The following is a 19,696-nucleotide window of genomic DNA, read 5'->3' as shown; positions in this document are numbered from 1 at the left end:
CACGAATAGCAAACACTCAGACAAGTGCACAATAGCCTTTGAAAAACTTTTACTCAGCTGATTTTGCCTCTTAATTAAATACTAAACCTCCAGAAAAGCCCGGTTAAGATTATATGATGAATCTGAAGAGACATTCATCATAATGTATAGACGCTGTCTGCATACTGTGTACTCAGGGTGTAGGACATAGGACTGGCCCAGCCATTAAGAGTATATAGGCAGCTGAATCAATAGAGCCCCTAGGGTCAACAAAGATATGTGACCATGCATTGTTGTTGCTAAAAGCAGAATGAGCAGCAGTAGCAGGTCATGTATGTAAAGAAGTACAGATCAAGACCACTGATTTAGATACATTTTTGTCTCTGTTTTTGAGGCGTTCGGATTGGGTTTGGCACCTCCAGATAAATATGCCACTAATAGGGGTGGCTGTAACTCAGGAGGTAGAGCAGGTCATCAGCTAATTGCAAGGTTGGTGGTTGGGTGCTCCGGTCTCCCATCTTAAGTATCCTTGGGCAAGATACTGAACATCAAGCAGTGTCTAGTGGAGTACGAATGTATAGTTATAGAGACGCATACCGCATTCACTTGTTTGAATGAGGTATGTTGTACAAAGTGCATGAGTAGAAAAGCACTATATAAGAACCAGTCCATATACCATTAATTTCCTGTAAGTCTGAGCTTAGGGTAGGGTCTCTTGTGCTTGTGAATCGCTCTGAACTGCATTTGATTTGTTTGAGAATGACTCTGTCATTAAATCTTCAGTGATTAGTTGCTTGAATAGGATGCAAGTTTCTCCTTTTGTTCCATTTCTGTACCAGGTTCAAGTTTTTATGGATTTGTTGCGTTTGTAATTCAACAAAAAACCCTGCTTTAATTTCTATGTATATTTTTAAATGGTTGTAACAATATTCAGTTAAACATAATGACTTTTCTTGTTGCTAATTTTGCTGTTACTGCAATGCCTTTTTAAGTTTAAGGGATTTATTCAAGCTTAACATAGACATTGGACACACCGGATAGTCTGGTTTGTCATTGCTGACATTTTTTCCAATATATAGTATAGCCTCAAACAAAAAAAAATAATTCATTTTAGTATAAAATATAAAATATTTTTGGGATTACCTTGGAGCTACATTAAGACAGCAGCTGCTTTGGTCTGTCTACTGCTCTCTGTTCACCTCATCTGAACTTCAAACTGTCCCCGGGGCTGGATGATAAAACCGTGAGAATTCCTTTAAGAAGGACAGAAAAACTCCCTGACCTCCGGTTTCCTCCATCTCCCCGCTGCTATGTCAGTCAGATCTGGTGGTGTTGGAGGTATGGGTTTGGCTGCCTGGTTGTGTGCTGGCTAGTTGGCCGGACAGCTGGCTCAATGGGTGAAAAACCACTCTGTCTTTAACTGCCCGCCTGTCACTGTTCAGAAAACGAAGCCTCAGCCCTCATTCCAACACACTCTCTGTCCCCTCATCATCATCGTCCCAGCCGGTGGTTTGCAGTTTGCCCACGCAGGCACACAACACACACACTCAGACTGGACACAACACTAGCCAGGGGAATACCAGTATATAGCAGTGAAAAATGAGAGCTGTTATTACGCTCATGTAGGATGTGAGTGCTTGCTTTCCATGCCACCACTAGTCTGAGAACAAGAATTTGTTCTTAAGGCACAGACAAAATAAATACTTCATGCTCCCTGGATGTGGAATGAGAAGACCGCCAATTGTCGCTTCTTTTTCCAGCCCTAAACTTCTCGTTCTCATCTGTATTATTTAGCCCTGAGGGTGAGTGTACTGATGTACTTACATCCTACGCAGTTTCTTGTAGGGAGAGAAGGCTCCGGGTGGAACAGACTTAATCCCATTCTGCTCCAGACGTCTGAGAGGAGAGGAGTGGAGAGGAGAGGAGAAGAAGATATAGTGTTATTTAAACAAACAATAGAGTTCTCCATGTTAACAGAGTTGAGTAATCACCTCTGACCCTTAGTGATTGGCCTGATTATATTAGTGGAAATCTATTCCCCAGCTGTAATAGGTCCAGGCATGTTGGAGTCATAACATCCTGAGAACCAATAAACAGTGTGAATGCTAAAGTGCTGAGGAATAGGACTGGAGGGGAAAATGCTCGGTCTTGTTTTGTGTGAGAGTGTTAAGGCCTTTTTTTTTTTAACTAAAAGTCATATTTCTTTGTGAGATAGCATTTACAGTTTCCAGCACTTATGTTCTCATATGAGATCCTGAGATCAATAATGATCTCACTTGTTCTTGTTAAATTCGCTGTTATCCTCAGGGTGTCTGCAAAGTGTCTACTGAAACCTTTGCAGCAGGGTGAAATATCGCTTCTTTGAGTTTACTTTTTCCTCTGAGCCTAAGAGCTGCTGAAGTAAAGTTGACAAGGAAAGCGCTCGGAAAAAAATCTCACCATAAAACAACTGTCAAAGAATGAAATTAATACACAGACAAACATACACTTGGGCATGTAGTACAGAGCAGTAACCGACTCTAATCAGTCTCAGATGTGCCCAGGGAAATAGACATCCCATTAGAGCGGGTATGCATATGTGCGTTTCAAACTGCTACTTAGGACCCAGCTAAGTCCCAGACCAATTCCCTTGTGTAGCTGGCAGAGGGCTGTTTATCTGCAGGTCAGTTCACAGCTTTTAAAACTGTCCTTACCGAGGCTTAGCAGGGCCCAGAGGGAGCCAGCTGCAAGCCTGTCTGGTTGGTCTACCATTCTGCCTCCCAGCAGAGGGACTGGCTGCAGACCATGAGGCATGGGCCTGCGGTGGGCCGGCGGTTACGGCAGAATCTAAAAATCATTAAGATGCTATTTGTCACCGCAGGGAAATGAGAAATATTTAAAAATCTGCAAAACTCTTTGGCCAAAGGATGGCTGTTGATAGATTTAACCATCACCTTCTTAAGTATGTGACTTCTTGGCGTGCAACCATTTCCACAGGATTTAATTATTCCGTTAGAGGCATTTCAGATTTACTACATGCCTCTTAGGCCTTCTGCATTGCTATGTTTATTTCTATCCATGGGGGGTAAATGTTTTGTTGGGACATTAGCCACAACAGTTAACAGTTTGGGGTTTCCACATTTTTTATTTTTATTTTTTGGTAATCAAGAATCTTTCCCCTTCAAAAGGAGTGGCCTTTATGGAGAGATATAGAAATCCAACTGACATTCTCAGGATAGCAGTGATTCCAGACCACAGATTCCTGTGGTGGACATGCTCTCTCTGTCTGTTTTTGTCTGAATGTCCCAGCGAGTCTGTGGATTTAGAGAGGAGTGACAGCACTGTGGTTCCACTGCCCTCACCATGCGGCAGAGTGGTGGGCCAAGTGGCTTTAGCGCCTTCTCTCATCAACCAGTCTGTCTGACTGGTCCAAACCAGTCTGGCACTCTACATGATGTTTGTATGTGTATGTATACGTTTGCCGTGTATAAGCATGCCTACATGCTGTGGTATCCCGGTGTGTTTCTCTGAGCCAGACAAGGATACACTCACTCTGCCTGCCTGACAACTTTTAAGCTCTCACATTGTCACTCCTTCCAGATCAATATGTGGAAACGACTTAATCCCTGCAATCAACACAGGAGCTACTCCGTCCAATTGGCAGACAGGAAAAAAATAAGATAGAATCTCTCAGAGTTGCCAGCGGACAGACGATCAATGGTTCGCATCCAATTTATCAGGCTCAACATTTGTATGTGTGTCTGAGTGTGTGTGCGTTCTCTTGTTTGTATCAGTCTAATCAATGTTCTTCATCCTTTTCATTAGGGCCTGGGCATGGTTTTCATTAAGGGGAAACACATTATGCCTTTGGGTATTCACCCAGTGAGTGCGTGAGTAAGAAGTAGATGGCAGAGCCATAGCGGTGTGGATGAAAGGCAGGGGGGAGAATTTTATGGCAGCATTCACTCATTGCAGACAGGGACTATGGCGCATAATAATCTGTTGTGGTAGCGTTCAGGCTAACTGGGCCTGGTTTCACAAGACAGAGGACCAGAAACCAGCTCACATCCTCAGCAGCCATAAACACAACACTGGCATTCATTAGGGTAAAACGGGGCAGAGAGGTTCGCAATCCTCCGATTTGTACATAATGAGAGCAGTATGCGTGTGTGTTCGTGAGTTACAGAGGGCCTCATTAACAAGGTATTAGGCTAGCCTTGATATCTAGCAGCCGCCCTTGCTGTAACTGCAACTGATTTTATAATGAACTTCAAGCACAGATCAAACCTGCTGCACCAAGTTACAGAACGGACCTCCGCCTCAACCCCCTCCTTTTTAGTTATTCGCCGTTGATCTGTTTCCTTGAAATCTGGCAATGGGGGGAGAGAGGGAGGGAGGACGGAGTGAAATGTAGTGATAAAAAAAATCAAGAGAGGAGGAGACACGGGCACAGGAAAGAAAATTGTGGGAATTAAACCTGCAAGGTAAGGCCCTGATGGGCAGGACAGAATAGGGTACAATATAAAAGAGTGATTTACCTTTGTGGTCTTGTAAAAGATGAGTCAGAGCATAGTAGAGTTTATTAGCAGAACACAGTAAAGCACCAATTAGATGTGAAGGGCAGGGAAGGTTTTAACATGGCCTAACCCATCTGCTATCCAGATAGAGTCCACTCTCTATAAAACGTGCATGATAGAGATATCCTTCAGAAGCTTCCCTGGTCACCCATTAGTGCAGCTCACTGGTTATTAGTCTCATAGATCATATCAGTATGTATGATATCCCACTTGTGGAACATTACAACTGGAGGGCATGCTGAGGAGGTCTACAAAACATAAAACATTGCAAAACTGCATCTCAATTTTTCCATGTTTTACAGTTTGTAGACTAGGACTAAGGATCAGGTTGAATTAATTATATCCCAAAAGTAAAAATGCAAGATGCCTGAAGCCTAGCTTTTAGAAATGTCTCTGTATTTCTTGGGTGGTCATTTAATTAGACAAGAACAAGAAGTGTGGACCAGCATGTCCAAATTAGGAAATTCAGAACGCCACTGCACTAGAAATGGGTCAGGGTTGTTGGGGAACATGGGATCTGTGACTTCCATGGTAGCTGGGTATTTATAAACAGACCCCATGGGGAGGAGGAGACCTAGAAACTTGCTGTGTCCTCCTAACGACACACATGCTCCTTGGAAGAACATGCAATGCGACCGCTGGCTTGCTCCCTTCATCCTCCTTTTTTCTCACCATGCATAAATCACAATGTTGCAGTGCCATTTCATACAGATTTCTGCGAGTGGCATGAAAGCCTGATAAAGAGAATGAAAAAAGACTAGTTTGAAAAGTCTAGCCATGCATTCCTAGGAATTACAGTATCCTGATAGCATGTGGGCCGTAAACAGTTAATACTCAGACAGATGTTGGAGGGCTGATAAACTGAGGGAGGGATGTTAGTAAAGCACTCGCATGTGGTTCACAGCCATCTGAGCTGATAAGAGCATGCAGTCTCAATCTACAGTCGGCCGTAAGACTGTATGTGTCCTTCTCAGTGCACAGTAAAATGATGAATGCCCTGCCAGGTGATTCATGCTGAAAAAACTAACCCAGAACAGCATGTGTACATAAAACAAGCATGCTCATATCTCCCCCAGCCTAGTGAAACCCCTACAATTCAAGAAAATGTTGACTGATGCAAAGAGAATTAAATTAAGAATGTTAAGAATTTTTTGAGGAGTTTATAATGAATATTTTCCATGTCAGTCACTCGTCCATGAAAACACTCTGTAAAGAATTATGGACATTTGTGACAGCTGCAGTGCAGCAGTCATGAAAAATGTATATTTCTAAAGTTTTCAGGCAGTATCAGATTTTGCACTTATTATTTTTCAGACACAGATGCTTTTTATTTGAAGACTTTTTTTTCTTTTGTAAAAGTTTTTTTGTCACATGTTTGATAAAGAAAGAAGTAGTGTGCTCACATTTCAGCCATGCTCTCGGGCAGGTTTGCTGGGATGGCAGTCAGACCTTTTCCTCTACAGTCCACGATGTTGTTACTGCAGGTACACATGGCAGGACAAGAGCCTCCACCGGTGCTGCAAGGCTGCGGGCTTGAAGACTCCTGGTGTCCTAAAGAGACAATCAGAGGGAAGGATATGCATAAAAGAGATGACTATGGAGCTGCTACAGGTGTGTGAGCACAGGTGAATTTGTTGGTTTCAGGATAACAAGATGTAATGGATGTAATTGCCGGAGATCTTTCTGTGGTAATATAAAGCCCCTCATGCTCCTAATTGAAGCTCAAACTCTTATGCGGCTGCTCAAGTCATCAAGCCTTTGTGTTTTATAAGCTGAATTGCAAATGAACACGCATTCCTAGGGATGAGAAAAAGAAATAAAAGAAAAAGACTTACATAGCTTTTAGAATCAGTGGGTAAGAAACTAGGTTATATATCAAAGCAGTGCCGAAGTAGATGTAGGGGAGAGAAAGCACTTGAATGAGCTGGAGTGGCAATTGAAGGTCTCCCAATAACATCCATTGATCTCTTCGCAAATATTCCTCCTGAGTCTGCGTTCTCTGGGAAGAACTGATGCCATTCTGCACATTCAGCTTTACAACCCCCCACCTCTCCACTTCTAAAAAGCTTCAACTTTTTAATTTGCATACAGAGCACACAACCCGTCATACTGTCTCTAGATACCTGTTCAAATAGCTATGGCACTGTCAACAGTGTGGTGAAGAGCAGGCGCTTGCGCTGCCAGTACAGCGTGTTTGGTGTGTGCGAACAAGATGTGTGTACGCAAGTCTAACCCAGATAAAATGAATAAAACAGACTTTTAAATGGCCTCATTTACACAGCATTACTAATCCAAGTTTCAAACCATGAATATTTGATCACGTTCCTATCTATCGCTCAGCTTGTGTGGAAAAATGCTGGCGAGAGAGCCAAGTGGGAGTAGACATTCAGGGAGAGGAAGACAGAGTGAGTGATGGTGAAAGTCGGTGACAGAGAAAGCATAACTCCAGAATCATTATGGTTTACCATAAAATTACTGGCGCGAGCGTTTGGACCATTTAGCTAATAAGACATGTTTAAGGTCAGACTTCATACATCTGGTCAATCATAGTCAATTACCTGATGGGACGGAATGCTTCGACACATCTGGGAATCAAGTCAGCGAATATCATCGCGAGTGTGAATCGACACTGGTACAGTCCCTCAGCACATGCGATATGAGGCACTGTGATCAGAGGACGGCAGAGGTTTGACAGATCTGGGATCAGGTGTAGGGCAGAGAAAAACTCCCTTCTGATCCAACATGGCATATCTGACAGGCCTGGGATCAGGGGGAGTGCAGAGCACAGCTGGAGCGCCCTTAACAATGACAGCTCTGTGACAGGTACACTTGAGGTGAAGCTGTTTGATGTTTGCTCCTCCCCTGTATTTTCTCCTGCCTATCCCCCATTATCTCTCCCATTCGCCTTCTCTGCTACCCAGTTACCTTCCCATTGCCCTTCTTTTATTTGCTTTCCTTCTTCCAGCAGTTTTCCCCTGCTCCGCCTGTACTTTCAGACTCCCTTTTTAACATCCTAACTTTCAGCCTCTTTATCACTGCAAGCCATTAGCTTCTGTCCATGTGCTCACAAGTCTTTATATTTAACTCCTCTCCATCGCCTCCATGGCCTCTTCCTATTTGTCTCCTCAGCAGTTTCCCATTTTATAGGGTAATTCCTGTTTCACACTACAAGAGTTGTATTGTATTCAACCCTGAAGCAATTTATTATACTTTATTCATCTCAAACACAATATTTTTACTTTTGTATTATATTGTGAGAGCAGTTATGCGGTAGAATTAGTCATCCATTTTCTGTCATATATAGCATGATGTTGGCAAAAGCACCTTTTAACTTTGGGTTTGACCTGCTGCAAATGATCATGGGAGTTATGTGTAATGTTTGGTTTGAATAAAACAAAACACAGAAAAGCCCATTAAGACAAACTGGAGTAACTGTATCCTAAAGCAGAAACTGATGCTTGTGTAATTGGCTACAGCTAAGGGGAAAAAAGATTTTCAGCCAGATTTCAAACCTAAAAACCTTTTTGAAAGAAACTAAATCGTTTGGAGAACAGAAAATGCATCTCGCTGCAGAAATTTGTGAGATAATGCAAATGAGTGACCGGTTTTGCACAGGAGTCCCTTCAAGCATTTAGAAAGTTAAAGAAGAAGTGTTTACTCTGCGAATGTTGTTTAAAATCCAATTTTCACCTGGATTTAGTACTTTTTAAAGCCGCTTTTCCATTTTTTTAATCATTAAGTATCGGTATACAGCACACAGCGATGCTTTTTTAAACTGTTAAAGAATGAGCCCCATTTTTAAAGGGGACTGATGATAAATCACTGCCTGGAAAAATATTTTTCCTCAAAGCGAAGCAGTAAATGTGTTACTCTGCTCATTACAGGCAAAAATTTACAATACAGTGGTGCTTTCCAGCCTAAAACTGGGACTGAAAGAAAGTGAGTCATAACACAGGGTGCTGCAGAATTTCATCATATTTCGAATCGATGAATAACACACTGTACCCCGTTTTCCTTCTCTTGCCTCTCATAACAGCAACACGCCTCTCTTCTCCATCTTCTTTTCTTCCAACACAACGCCACCCCGCCCCAAATCCCCCGCAGGTGGCCTGGCCTGGTCACAGCTCACACTAAATACACGCACAACCACACAGTGCTGAACATCAAAAATACTAAAAAAAACCCAAAAACAGGAGTATGTGTGTGTATGTGTGTGCCAGCGAGCCAGTCCCTAATGAGTCCTTCACTGGGAGTTCAACTTCTGGTCACTCATCCTCTCAAGAAGAAACTGGGAGTATGTGTTTGTGTGTGTGCATCACTGTGTACTTACACACACAAATACATAGTAGCGGTAGATTTCCTGCTGGTGTTAGCAGGCACAAAAAAGATCAGATATTGACACTCTCAAAAAAAGAAAAAAAATCAATGTTTGTCCGTCTACAACACTCCTTTTACCTTTTTTTTAGGTATTTTTACACAACAGCAGCTTATATGTATGCTACATGAACTACAGCTCTCCATCATTCAAAACCTCAACTTTCTGTATCAGTATCCTACAAGAAACCAAATTTCCCTGACACCCCCTGCTCCCCTTTCGTATCTGGAATCGTTACACTCCCACGCTTTGAGTCTCTTTCCCTGGGCGATGAATAGTTAATGATCTGTGCTGTCACGCCGTATGGCTGCGTAAAAATCACAACCCATGGAGAGAGAGAGAGAGACAGAGAGAGGTACACACACACACACACACAAACGTAGACACAAACACCCCTCGCAGCTGGCGTTGCAAGTGAGATGGCCTTGTGGGGAGTGGAGGTTCTCATGCTGTTTTTCCATTGTCCGGATATGATAACCCCAATGCACGGCATGACACACCCACATGCACATGCTCTCTCTGTCTCCCACACACACATGCACGCGCATACACACACATGTGCACACACCACAAAAGAAACAGTGATTTCAAAGCCACGATTATCCTTGTGCTAGAAGGTGAGAAGCCATAAATAATGACAAATTGAGGAGAGAGGGTCTACTGTCAGTGGGGGCAGCCATCGCTCCAGCTGTGCGCTGGGCATTTTCCTTGCACCAGCGCCAGCTCCTCAAGAGGTGGGCACTCATGCAAAGGCCAGAAAAGAGCATGGGGTTGCCAGGTTGTCATGTGGCTGCCAGGTGAATACACACTGACACAAAAACACAGGAAGTAGACCAGGGGAGCATAAAATATTTACTCCACAGGGAGACGTTGTCATAAAGAACCATTTTGTTTGCTGCCATTTGCACAAAAAACAATAAATAACTTGGATAAAATGCATTGTTTTCTTGTCAAAAGTTTATTGTAAGTATATCTTACCTGAGCAGCTGAATTCATGCTTCTGTACTTCTGCCACATTAAGTCCTCTGAGCTCAGGAGGGGCAGTGCATTGTGTGAATAAGCCAATTGTAGGCCTCTGCCTGAGCCACTGGGCCAACCACGCCAGGTGACAGTCACAGTTCAGATTGTTCGAGTGGAGACGGCTGTTAAATGAGAGAGGAAACAAAGAAAAGTTGATTGATTGAAGAAGTTTTCCTTTTCTGTCTAAAATACCACAAGCTGAAGACATAAATAGCATAAAACGTGTCTATTCTTTCCTACAACTCATCACATCCAATCCCTGTGGCAAAACACAAATGATACGCTGCACGGATGATTATAAATGACACTTTCTAAAAAAGAGGAACACTAAAGAGGTCTTTTCTAAACCTACTCCAAACACTGCATTCCTGCAGTGCTGTGCCTGTCCAGAATAACTCTTGCCGTGGTGAGGTGGACCTCTGGAGCATGTGTGTTAACTCGCAAACCCATGTGTGCAGACACATGGTGTGCACACAAACAGAAAAGCCATATAATACTACCCCACTGGGAGCCTAAAATGTCACCGCAAGAGCAGTGGAGTCACGGTCCAGAGTTTCAGCAGGCATAATTGTTTTAATTTGTGCATAATTTCAGATTTAGTAATCACATACAATGCACAATACACAATAGACTTGTGGGGCTATTTGTGTCTATCTGGACCAGTTGTTGTCTTTAGATGGAGGGAATAATGGCCCCTGGCATTGCTACAGACCCTTCTGTGGTACTCTGTGGTTATGGCTGCCACCCAACATTGACTGGAATGACAGAACCTGTCTACTCCCATTGAAATCACACAGGACTCAGCCCTTTCTCTGCTTTGCCTGTTTGTGTGTGGAATATTGTTTTACTTTTAAGGAAAATATCTCCGGAGCAGTAGAAAAGTATTGTGGTGGGATTTGTGAGACTTACAAAGTCCGTAGTTTGGGCATGTGGTTGAAGCTAGAGACGGGGATGCTGCTGATGTTGTTGTTGTTCAGTGTTCTGTGAAAAAGAAAACAACATTTTAGCATCAGTGAACTTTTTTGAATCAGTTCTTCTGTCCTGTCTCTTTGAAACTCATCCCCTGTCTCTCTTTCTTCTTGTGGCCCATCAGGACTCTAGCACCTTATTCCTCACAGATGCAGACATTCATGCATGCAAATATGCACAGACGCAGTCACAGGCAAGCTCACAGTCCTGATCACAACACTTTCATCGAACTCTGGGCATCAGCTGCAGAAAGAGAATTGGGTCATTTCAATCAGCCTAATAACCCTTTGCAATATTTCAACCTGCTACCCCCTTTCAACGCAAGCTGTCCTCCTCCCCCCACGAAACCTATAAATACAGACCCTATCAAAACAACCCCCTATTCCTGCTTGTACCACTGTGACAACCCTACGACTATTTCCTCCATGTCATGACAGCAGCTGTCACTTTTTTCAAACCCTTCATACACAAACACACATGCAAAACAGCCTTTCACTATCAAAATAACAAGCCTGTCAAAGTGCCCTTGTCCCCTTGCCTGAACTGTAAGTCTAAATTGTTTCAGGTGGAGCGCTCTAACAGAAACTGCTTGGACACTTTAGACAAGGGATGATTAATTGAATGTTCAAAAACTGCTAAGCATGGTCACCAATGCATGGAGGATTGAGTGGTAACTTGAATAGGATTTCTTTTCTTTTTTTTTTTTTTTTTAGCAAAATGGTAGGAACCCCCAAATGTCAGATGGCCTGCCCAGAAGTGGGTGATGTGTAGATGGAGGTGGAGTGGTGGGCGGGTGGGGGGTGTTAATGTGATCGAAGGGAACACTGCTGTCAACTGTGACTTAATGGAGCTTGGTCTCCATGATGCTGGTCCCCCTCGTGAGGCCCACAGGGGGTATTTTGGTATAAGCCAGGCCTGTGCTTTGTTAGTTATGCTTATTAGAGAGGCCAAAACAATGTCCTAATTTAACTAAGTGCTTTAATGGAACAATAGAGGGCTGGGTTGGATGAATAGCATCACTTTAGATACTTACAGCACTTCCAAGCCTCTCAGAGCTCTGAAGGCTCCGTCCTCTATGCAGCTGATGTGGTTTTTATCCAGCTGGCTGCAGATCACACACAAGAGAGAGCCTTTGTTACACGAGGCACATACAGTAAACAATCTTTCCGCCTCCCTATAGGCTATTTGTAATCATGGGTACAGTGAGCAGAACACTGATGGATTGTGGTAAATCAATACTGGTTTAGTCATCTCAGCTCTTGTAACCCCAAGAGTAGCACTTCACTAATTGTTTATCTGCATCGATACACCTCATAAATCTACAGTATGTGTCCGTGCGAAGATGCAAATCAGTGTTGCTACAAGACGCCTTTGGGGAGCTCTGTGTGTGTGTGAGCGTGTGTGAGGTAGTTAGTCTACTTAATCAGTGAGATGCATGGTCTGCTGAAATTACACATACCGACATGTACATAATGTTTTGCGGTTACCAAAGGCCATTAACCCGACTGGATAAATATTGGAAAATGTTCATTTACAGTAGCTTGTAATATAATAATTTATTCTGTATAATCTTGCTTGACTCTTCATCGACTTGCCAAACTGCAATGTTAGAATCATGTTAATAACTAATTAACCAGTTATTTTTACTTCTTTAAGCGACTTTTAATCACTTAACTGTTTCCATGTATTTTTCAGTTTGTAAATGTGGTTATTTTTTCAGATGTTGCTAGACTTTTTGGTTTTGAGCAGTAAAGGCAATGCACTCATCATAACCTCATAACTTTTTTTAAGCTTCTATAGACCAATCCTTATTTAATAATGAAGATAATTGTTCATTGCAGGGCAGAGCACATCTACCCTGGAAAGAGTGAGGTACTCACAGGTTTTTGATGTCTGTAGCTCCCCTGAAAGCTTTTCTGGGAATGGACTGGATGTAGTTCTCGCTCAGATCTCTGCGGAGACAATAAGAAGGCATCAGTTAGAGACAATCCATCCTCGATGATCGCTTTGGTTTGGTCTTTTTTAGTTTGAGAGGATGTGTGTCCAATATAACTCAATTTCGGAAGCAATGTTAACATGTTCCAGCAATTTCCTCTGTGAACCTTTCACTTCTAGTGTTTAAGCATGCTTTGCTAGCAGCAGGAATCAAACTCTATTCAGTGTCGCGCCTTCTTTTAACACACTCAATGGTGCAGAACAGGAATGCTATGGGCATTTTTTTTTTCCTTCTGCAAACACCCTGAGGTGTGATACCGCATGGCCAACTCATTCATAATGAAGATGTTATTTTTTTTGTTGTTGGCTGTATTATTCAGTGTTCACTCAGGCTATAATTTGTTCACTGTGCCCTGACCATGCACTGGTGTGAGGCACCAGTTCACAAACAGACAGTTGGGCAGACAGACAGCTGGGCAGCGACGAATGACATGTTGTTGGTGTAGCACAAAGAGCATTATTTTCCCATATAATATTTGGTGTGTGTGTGAGCGTGTCCGTAACTCAGTGATTGATAGAAGTGAAGAAAAAATGTCATGTTTGTGAAGTTAACAAAAATAGACCCGAACAGAGAGAAGAGCAGTATTTGAAGCACAAGACCTATTTTAATCGGCAGAGTCTTTTGCCTATTGTTTAAATTGTGAGCTAACCTGACTAAGAAAGCATGTAACCATCTTCTATACATACACTACTCAGGGAAACTCTTGGCTGATACCAGAGAGGCTCCTGCCTCATGCAAGGAAGGCTCCCACAGCCCGGACAGATGTAAACAGAGCACTTATGGTCACCCACAGAAGGGCTAAGGCACAACACCAGAATCAGACTTTGATGACTCCTGCTTAGTTAATGTTCATGCGCACCACAGCATGCAATCCTCTGATGCACACAACAAATATCCACGCTAAAACCCCCATGGGGTAATGCTAAAATGAGTTCCCAAGACACACAGTCTCACATAGTGTCCCCACTGGGTGATGCTTTCCAGAATGTTCCCGGGAATGAATATCGCACAGACATTGTTTCGGCAGGATACAAAAGAGGGGAGTAAAACGCATTACAGCGGTTGTGTTGTGCAATCCATCTAATGAATGAGTGGTTGTTTCTTTACGGTACAGCAAAAATTAAAAGAGTACTATGCAGGCCACTGCAAATACACCACAATTAAAATGGAATTTGTGTGTTTGATTCCATGGCATAAAATATTGAGGTCAGATTGAATTGTGGCAGTCTACTCTGACTTGTAGGGTCTTGCCCCGTGTTTACAGTCTTGCTCCAATAAAAGACGGCATTACAATGATGGTGCATGGGAATGACCATGTTAGGGGCACTTTTATATAGCGGATAAAGGAACAAATAAGCGGCCCTTTATATGGCTGCTATTCTGATCACACAAAAACCTGATGAGCATGTACAGATGTGCAAATGAAACACACACGTCGCTGGCTCGTGTTCAGACAGAACATAAATATTCCATCTAGTGGCGCATTCTAATTTTACCCTGTGAGGTTTCTGAGTTACATTCTCTCGGAAGATCTGCATAACATCTGCTTTCATTGAGATATAGGGCATCACAGTTAGCAGGCAATTTAGGCAATTACACAACAAGAATCTAGCTATTCTGTCAGTCTGCCATATTTTGCAGGATCATATCCCAAACACCAAACCGGCTTCGTGTCTCCTAACTAGCAAGCATGAGAGCCAGAATGGTTGTGCTCCCTCCAGCTCCTTTGTTGTTCTCTTGGCAAAACAGCCTGAGTGAAGAAATGAAAGCTGAGTCAGTCTGGCACCCGGGCTGAATTGGTGCCGCTTATCAAAGGAGGTCTACCTGGACCTGAACTCTAATTACTAATTAGTCCCCTCACCTTCTCTTCACCTTTCTGCAACAAAAGAAAACCACCAACACACAAAAGATGTCTCTTTTGTGATCTTCTGCATACATTTGGTTAATGACTTCTTGCCCCTGGACATATGAGGATACATTTTCTCTGTGTGGTGGTTGTATGTGTGTGTTCACTCCCAGGCTCCAATGGGAAATTTCAACAAATTGCTGTGCTCAGGCGGCATTAAATGCCGGAGGCAGTAGGTGCTAGGAGAGGAAGAAAGACATAAATATGGGGACAGGCATGAGAAAAGGATGGAAAGCTCTGATGATATGAGGACAATCCCATTTTTGTAAGTAGTAAAATGATAGCTCTAGGGTGAACTCGTCAATCCTGCTAGCATGCTAAAACACAATTGGTTAGAGTGATCTATAGACTACCAATTATGGTGCTGTTTGACTGGATTTGGTGCTGAGGTCGTGGGAGGTCACTTTAAAAATATAAGTCTATTCTGGGACAATGTGCACCCCCCCTCAAAAAAAACCATGACAACCATAAATGATGCTATCTATAGTGCCAGAAAATCTCATTTACTTATACTGCTTTTGTCCCTTTGCCTGTTTCTTTCTCTCCCTTTGTCACATCTAACACAATAATCACAGTGGTCATGGTTTGGAGTCTGAAGTCTTCTGTATTCTATAAGGATTTATCGACGGGTTAAACTCCAGAAAGCCAGAACAATATTAAATTTAGCAACTCGACATTTCTGCATTTACACATTCCTAAAATGGCAAACAGGACATTTCTGTGGGAGACCATACTGTATTTTACATAGTCTGTGGTTGCCCCTCACTGGTATTTTCTAAGCTCGGGCCCAACTGTGTTGCTGCTGAGAATTTTGACATCTCTGATTAGTTGATTTCAGTTGAGCTGATTTCAGGGAAGCACTGATCCATTCAAAAACAGACATGATTATATGACAACAGTCACCACAAATAGAGATAATGGTCACCATGGTGTTTGACACAAAATCTAGTGACAGTAAATCTAATGTAAAAGCCTTTTAGCAAATACCACAACAGTGCATCACTTGTGCAGCAGCCCAAACATAGTTCAGAACTCAACTTGGCAAAGTCAGGAATTACAAAAGACTAAAGAGGAACCACTTCCATCTTCTTTGTGCCTTGTTTCTTCATGAAATCATCTTGGATTTGAGTGTCTGGCCAGCGCATATGTTTTAAAATGTGAATCTGTGTACTGCATCAGACTTATCTAACCTCAGAGTCAGATAGTGGATTGCAGGAGCAGATAAAGTCAGGAGACGAAGGAGAAGCGGTTATAACCTCCAGGCTTCATGACACTCGCAGAGCTCTGATTGGGGTAGAAGAAACCATCAGAGCCTCGCAGCAGTCGCCACTGCCCAGACTCCTTCCATGCACTCATTACAATGCGCTGAAGAATATCCCGAGGCGGTCCCTCAGTCTCTACTCCAAGTCCAGGCCTCCATGCATTTTACAGATTGCTGCAATAACGTTAGACCTACAACTTTTTCTTTCCTTATTTCCTGCACGCAGCATGCCTTTTTTTCATCATAGGTGTGTGATCCAATGCTTGAGTGAACAAGAGTGAGTGATCAAAAGAGCCAAGACCTGGTATACATTTACCTTAATGCACTACATACCATGCAAGTGGGCAGTTAGTTCATTAATGCACCCCTGGCTCTTTCTGGGTGACGTTGCTCACAGTTCATTCCCATTGTTGCCGTAATGATGCGGTAAAACACATGTTTTCAGGTGTGTCTTCGCTGTATGAACTACAGCCTCTAATATACTGCGGTCAAGCTTTTTAAGGTTTCACTTATTCAGTACCTCGAACAATCTTATTGTTTAATCAGTGTAAATTGCTCTGATAATAAACTTAGCTACTGATATGCTGGTTTACAAGAAACCCCGCAGAGTCTATATCTGAAATAATTAGCAATGTTATCAGACATAGCTCAAGGCGCCTGGTCTGGAGATTAGCTCCACGCTGAAGGTAATGTCTGGTTCCTGTCTGATTCACATCATTAACCTCTGATCTCTATCTCAGTACACTACACTAACACTGTACACACCTTCATGACACACATACCTACTATGGTTTCATGTTAATATACGGATCAAAACGCCAGCGTAAAGACACGCTGTGACCCTTTTAACTCTTTAATCATTGTTTGTGACGGCAAAATGAATATCTAGGGATGCTGAAGCAGTTCAGCCACTTAATTAAAAACAAAGTATAAAGTTTCAGGCATTTCAGCCTTTGCATTTAAATTTGTTTGACTGAAACTGTGTCTTGATTTGGCAGAGTTCTACACTGGATGCTCTTGCTGACACAACCCAAAAGGGAATTAGTGTCTCTGTCTGGAATGGAAGCAGAAACCTTTTGCTTGCCAAGCCAGTGCGTTAACCACTACACTACGGAGGCACCGCCCTGTGGGGGACCATAATTACCCAAATGAACATTATGCTGTATTAAAGGTAGCTTTTTAAACCAATAACTCACCAAGAGAGCGTTGCACTAAATCAGCTGCGAAGTAGTGTTATAGCTCATAAACCTCTATTAATTTGGGCCTCTTTCGGAAATCCCTGAAGTTGCCCTCTTATGATCATGAGGAAGAATGCAAGTTTAAGGCACATCTGCGTTGGCTTCACTTTTAAGGCAGTCCAGCTTTTATACACATTTTGCGGCTGAAACCTGCAAAGCTTCTGGATATGTGGTGTGGGCGTAATTTATATCTCTTAATGACCTTTATGCACATAGACATATTTGCACATGAGCTTACATGTGAAAACAAATAACTGCCTCTGTCATACACTAAAGATTTCTTAGTTTCCTACTTTGTGCTTCCAGATTTGGCTGTCAAAAGCTTTGATACATGGGAGGATAAATCATATTTATGATATGTTAGTTTTAAAGCTTTTCCTTAGGAGAAATTTCCACTGCCTTTTAAGAAGATGTATGCACTCTGTCGACTTCATTGATGCCTTCTACAGCTGTTGGTCACTATTAACACTTTACTTTTCTGTGCACTTTTTCTTAAACATTCTCAAGGTGAACTCAGGTTGTCTTTGAAAGAGATGTTCTCAAAAATATGCGATGAAATAAATACATTTTATTTGTTTGTTTGCTTGTCACTGCTGCATAACTTGGGGAAAACCAGCTATTTTCGAATGTAGACCACTTCCCATCAAGAGATGAGATTTGTTTGGATGATAGCTCTTTTAAATTTCACAGGCAAAGAAAATCACTTAAATGCACTGGATAGAAATCTTTTTTCACAGGCCAGCAACTCAGTAATGCAGAAAGGGATGAAGATTTCCTGTCGCTGCTTCACAGCCTTTCGCCCTTATTTCATCACTCTCTCTTCAGTCCACCTCTCTCTGCATTGTTCTTTTTCAAAGACATATACAGTCAAGCTACAAAAACATTTCAACCTATTTTAAAAATATCACAGTCAATGAAAAGAAGCTCCTGATCCATTTATTACCAATTTAATTTTAAATAGAGTATCTCTCTAAAAGAGTTCCCTCTACGGTCCCTGTGTAAGTGCATGTATTTTAGGCTGGGTGTTTGTTTTCTCAAGAGCTCGACTAGATTACATGATAAGAAAATGTTTACCCTTGCCAAATGCTCTTAATTTTATTCTACCATTTAAAGAGGGAGAAAAAGACAGAAAGACAGAGGGGGAATGTGTCTGATTACTTACTCATTAAGAGAGTTAATGAGGTGTGTGAGAGCTGTTAAAAGAATGGCAGTGTGCTGCCACTAAATGCTAACTACTTTCTTCCTCCCTGCATGGTAAAAACCCACAAGTAGACACACATATAAACAGCCACATAAACAAACTGTGGGGCTTCAAAAAGAAGTCATTGCACGTGGAAATGTACCAACAAATGAGTCAAGATACAACTGCAAATAGAGAGCAATGCTTTCAGTTAGAGAAACTAAGCCAGACATACACAAACTGTTTATGTCTACACATTATTTATTCCTCTGTCAGGAGCATAATTAGTTAACTGTTTATTAGCAATTAAAGTGAAGGCCTGGGATTCAAACTGAGATGAGAAAAAACTAGAACTTAAGGAAATTGTGAAGTTGACTTTAATGTCGACACTCTTTTTTTTGGACCAGAGACTTGACCTGGTAAAATCCCAGGAACAACACAAGGAGGCGGCAGGCAAGCCACAAAAGGTGACTATGATTTTAAAAATTTTAATTTGAAAAAAAAAGAACCTTGAAGTTTGAAAGGTGTTACATTTTGACAATTATCAGCGCTCAGAGGCCACAACAGACAAAAATAAAGCAAAATATAAGAAAGGTGAGTCTGGAGAGTCATGAGTCTATTTTTGAGCTTAACAAACATACCTTGTGCGTTGAAGACGTAAACAAAAACTTTAATGTGTTGTCACGCTTCGTGTACTGTATGTGTAGACATGTCTTTGGTTGAGTTGAAAGAGAACAAAAATGAGTGAAGGTGTGTGTGTGTGGGGGGGATAACATAAAGACAATGAGGTGAGAAAGCACATAGATCGAGTCTGCAGGGCCTTTGGACCCTTGCCAAAACACAGGCATGAACATGTGAATTTGTGTGGCCCAGAGAGAGTGACTGAGAGTGACTGAGTGTTCCTGTGTGCGGCCAAGACTGTCTCTGCCTTCCTTCTCACCCTCATGCCTTCCCCCAATCCAGCTCTCTCCACACCTTCACGTCTTGCTTCCCTTCCGGCTAAAATAAATGATAAACATGCCTCTTAGCCGTGCCTCCCTTTACTTTCTCCCTGCTGTCTGGCCTCAGTGTTTTGTGCCTCCGCAAAGGAGTAAGTGCAATCTGGACAAGCGAGCCAGACACCACCACTATCATCATCATCATGATTACCATTATCATCTGGAGGTCAAAGCACCGTCTTAAAATCTTTCATTCATGCTCACACAAATTATCATGC

General features: G+C 42.3%; 1 protein-coding gene across 3 annotated transcripts in view; it reads right to left on the bottom strand.

Annotated features, from left to right (window-relative positions):
• The window catches only part of slit1a (slit homolog 1a (Drosophila)), an 83,539-nt gene that overhangs the window by 23,249 nt on the left and 40,594 nt on the right, over positions 1–19,696 (bottom strand). For all 3 annotated transcript variants that reach the window (XR_005615359.1, XM_039621779.1, XM_031758756.2), the window contains exons 5-10: positions 12,780–12,851; positions 11,933–12,004; positions 10,840–10,911; positions 9,889–10,052; positions 5,939–6,086; positions 1,804–1,875 (exon numbers count right to left, since the gene is read on the bottom strand). Coding sequence is in view for 2 of the 3 variants with exons in the window: in XM_039621779.1 (XP_039477713.1) it covers positions 1,804–1,875; positions 5,939–6,086; positions 9,889–10,052; positions 10,840–10,911; positions 11,933–12,004; positions 12,780–12,851 (600 nt within the window). In the remaining variant the exon portion in view is untranslated. The remainder of the gene's footprint in view (positions 1–1,803; positions 1,876–5,938; positions 6,087–9,888; positions 10,053–10,839; positions 10,912–11,932; positions 12,005–12,779; positions 12,852–19,696) is intronic.

The sequence above is a fragment of the Oreochromis aureus genome, linkage group 13 (genome assembly GCF_013358895.1).
Source record: "Oreochromis aureus strain Israel breed Guangdong linkage group 13, ZZ_aureus, whole genome shotgun sequence".
Classification (NCBI taxonomy): domain Eukaryota; kingdom Metazoa; phylum Chordata; class Actinopteri; order Cichliformes; family Cichlidae; genus Oreochromis; species Oreochromis aureus.
The sequence above is the reverse complement of the archived record's forward strand: the minus strand, read 5'-3'. Positions and strand labels throughout refer to the sequence as shown.